Genomic DNA, 1,340 nt, shown 5'->3' on the forward strand with positions numbered 1-1,340 from the left:
TTTGGTTCGTGATCCATTATGTTTGCTAAAGTTCTGAAAATTCAATAAAAATTACATTGGGAATACCAAGCCCGACTTTTCCTAGCACTGAGAGGCCGGCAGCAGAAGACAACCGCAGACACTACATCTCTCGATGATAAAAGCCATGAATGGGAACTCAGGAGGAGCATTTTAAAGGCTGGGTCTGTACACAGAAATCAAAAGGAGATCGCTTGAGTTAAATACCCACATTCCTAGGGGTTGCAACTCAACTGTAAAATGGCTGTTTACCACACTATGCTGCGCACTAACCGTACTGACATGATTTTAAAGATCAAAGGCCTCTCAATTTGAAGGTGAATTATCTGGCCATAGTGCCCCAGAGAGTGGACTGTGGGTAGATGTATATATCTCAGTGTCCCACCCAATGGGCTGCAGTTTACCTTCCAGTATATGGTCGACAGTTTTAAACGCTTCGTCCACATCCCCCTGTTCCAGTTTTCTTAACGGTTCGAAGAATGAGTTGTGCTCTATCGCCTCCTTCAGGGGCAGAAGACAAACACAGCTTTGTTTTAGTTCCCTCTGCGTTCCCTTCCTTTGAAAACAAGCTCACAATATGTTGAGCAGAAAAATTCAGATCAAATAATTTTTAGAAAGCAACCTGAATGCCTGCAAACAGACACGCCGATCAAACCACACTCTTATTATTTTGTTGTGGAGGGAAAGTGTATCCTCAAAGCCAAGACAACGTACACAAATTCATTGATCATATACACGCGACTGTCACACAAATAAAAATAAATTTATTTCTGAAGTATATGAATGCTAACCAGGGCTATTTTGGGGCAGGAATACACAGGAATGGAGTTCCAGCTGGCTCCCAAGTTGGCCACACCCAGCAGGAACTCATTAGCATAATAGGCCACACCCAACAGCAGAAATTCATTAGGATTGGCTACATTAGGGGTGTGTGGCCTAACATGCAAAGGAGTTCCTGCTACAAAAAAAGGCAAAAGGTGGGTGTGGCTGGATAACCACACTTCTGGTAACATGGGGGTGCCCCCTAATGTGCTAATGAGCTGTGCTGGCGGGGGTGTGGCCTAATATGCTAATGAGTTTCTGGTGTTGGGTGTGGCCTATTATGCTAATGAGTTCCTGCTGGGCTTTTTCTACAAAACGAGCCCTGATGCTAACTGACCCAATGCATGATACTTTTTCCAATTCAACATAATGCCGAACTCAAAAGGGCATTCTTATACGTTATTACGTTAGGCTTCTCCTTAGCCACACAGACAAAAAGCAGCAAGAAGGGACAGTCTGGTTTTCACCTCGATGGTCAGGATGACAGGTTCCTCTGGTTC

At 44.1% G+C, this 1,340-nt stretch overlaps 1 protein-coding gene across 1 annotated transcript in view; it reads right to left on the reverse strand.

Moving 5' to 3' along the window:
- The window catches only part of LOC107113600 (aldehyde oxidase 1-like), a gene marked incomplete at its 5' end in the record, with an annotated part of 71,318 nt that overhangs the window by 34,310 nt on the left and 35,668 nt on the right, over positions 1 to 1,340 (reverse strand). Inside the window, 2 exon segments of the mRNA XM_015414948.1 lie at positions 423 to 519; positions 1,308 to 1,340. Of these exon segments, the coding sequence (XP_015270434.1) occupies positions 423 to 519; positions 1,308 to 1,340 (130 nt within the window).

The sequence above is a fragment of the Gekko japonicus genome, unplaced genomic scaffold, assembly GCF_001447785.1.
Source record: "Gekko japonicus isolate JY-2015 unplaced genomic scaffold, Gekko_japonicus_V1.1 scaffold3429, whole genome shotgun sequence".
Classification (NCBI taxonomy): domain Eukaryota; kingdom Metazoa; phylum Chordata; class Lepidosauria; order Squamata; family Gekkonidae; genus Gekko; species Gekko japonicus.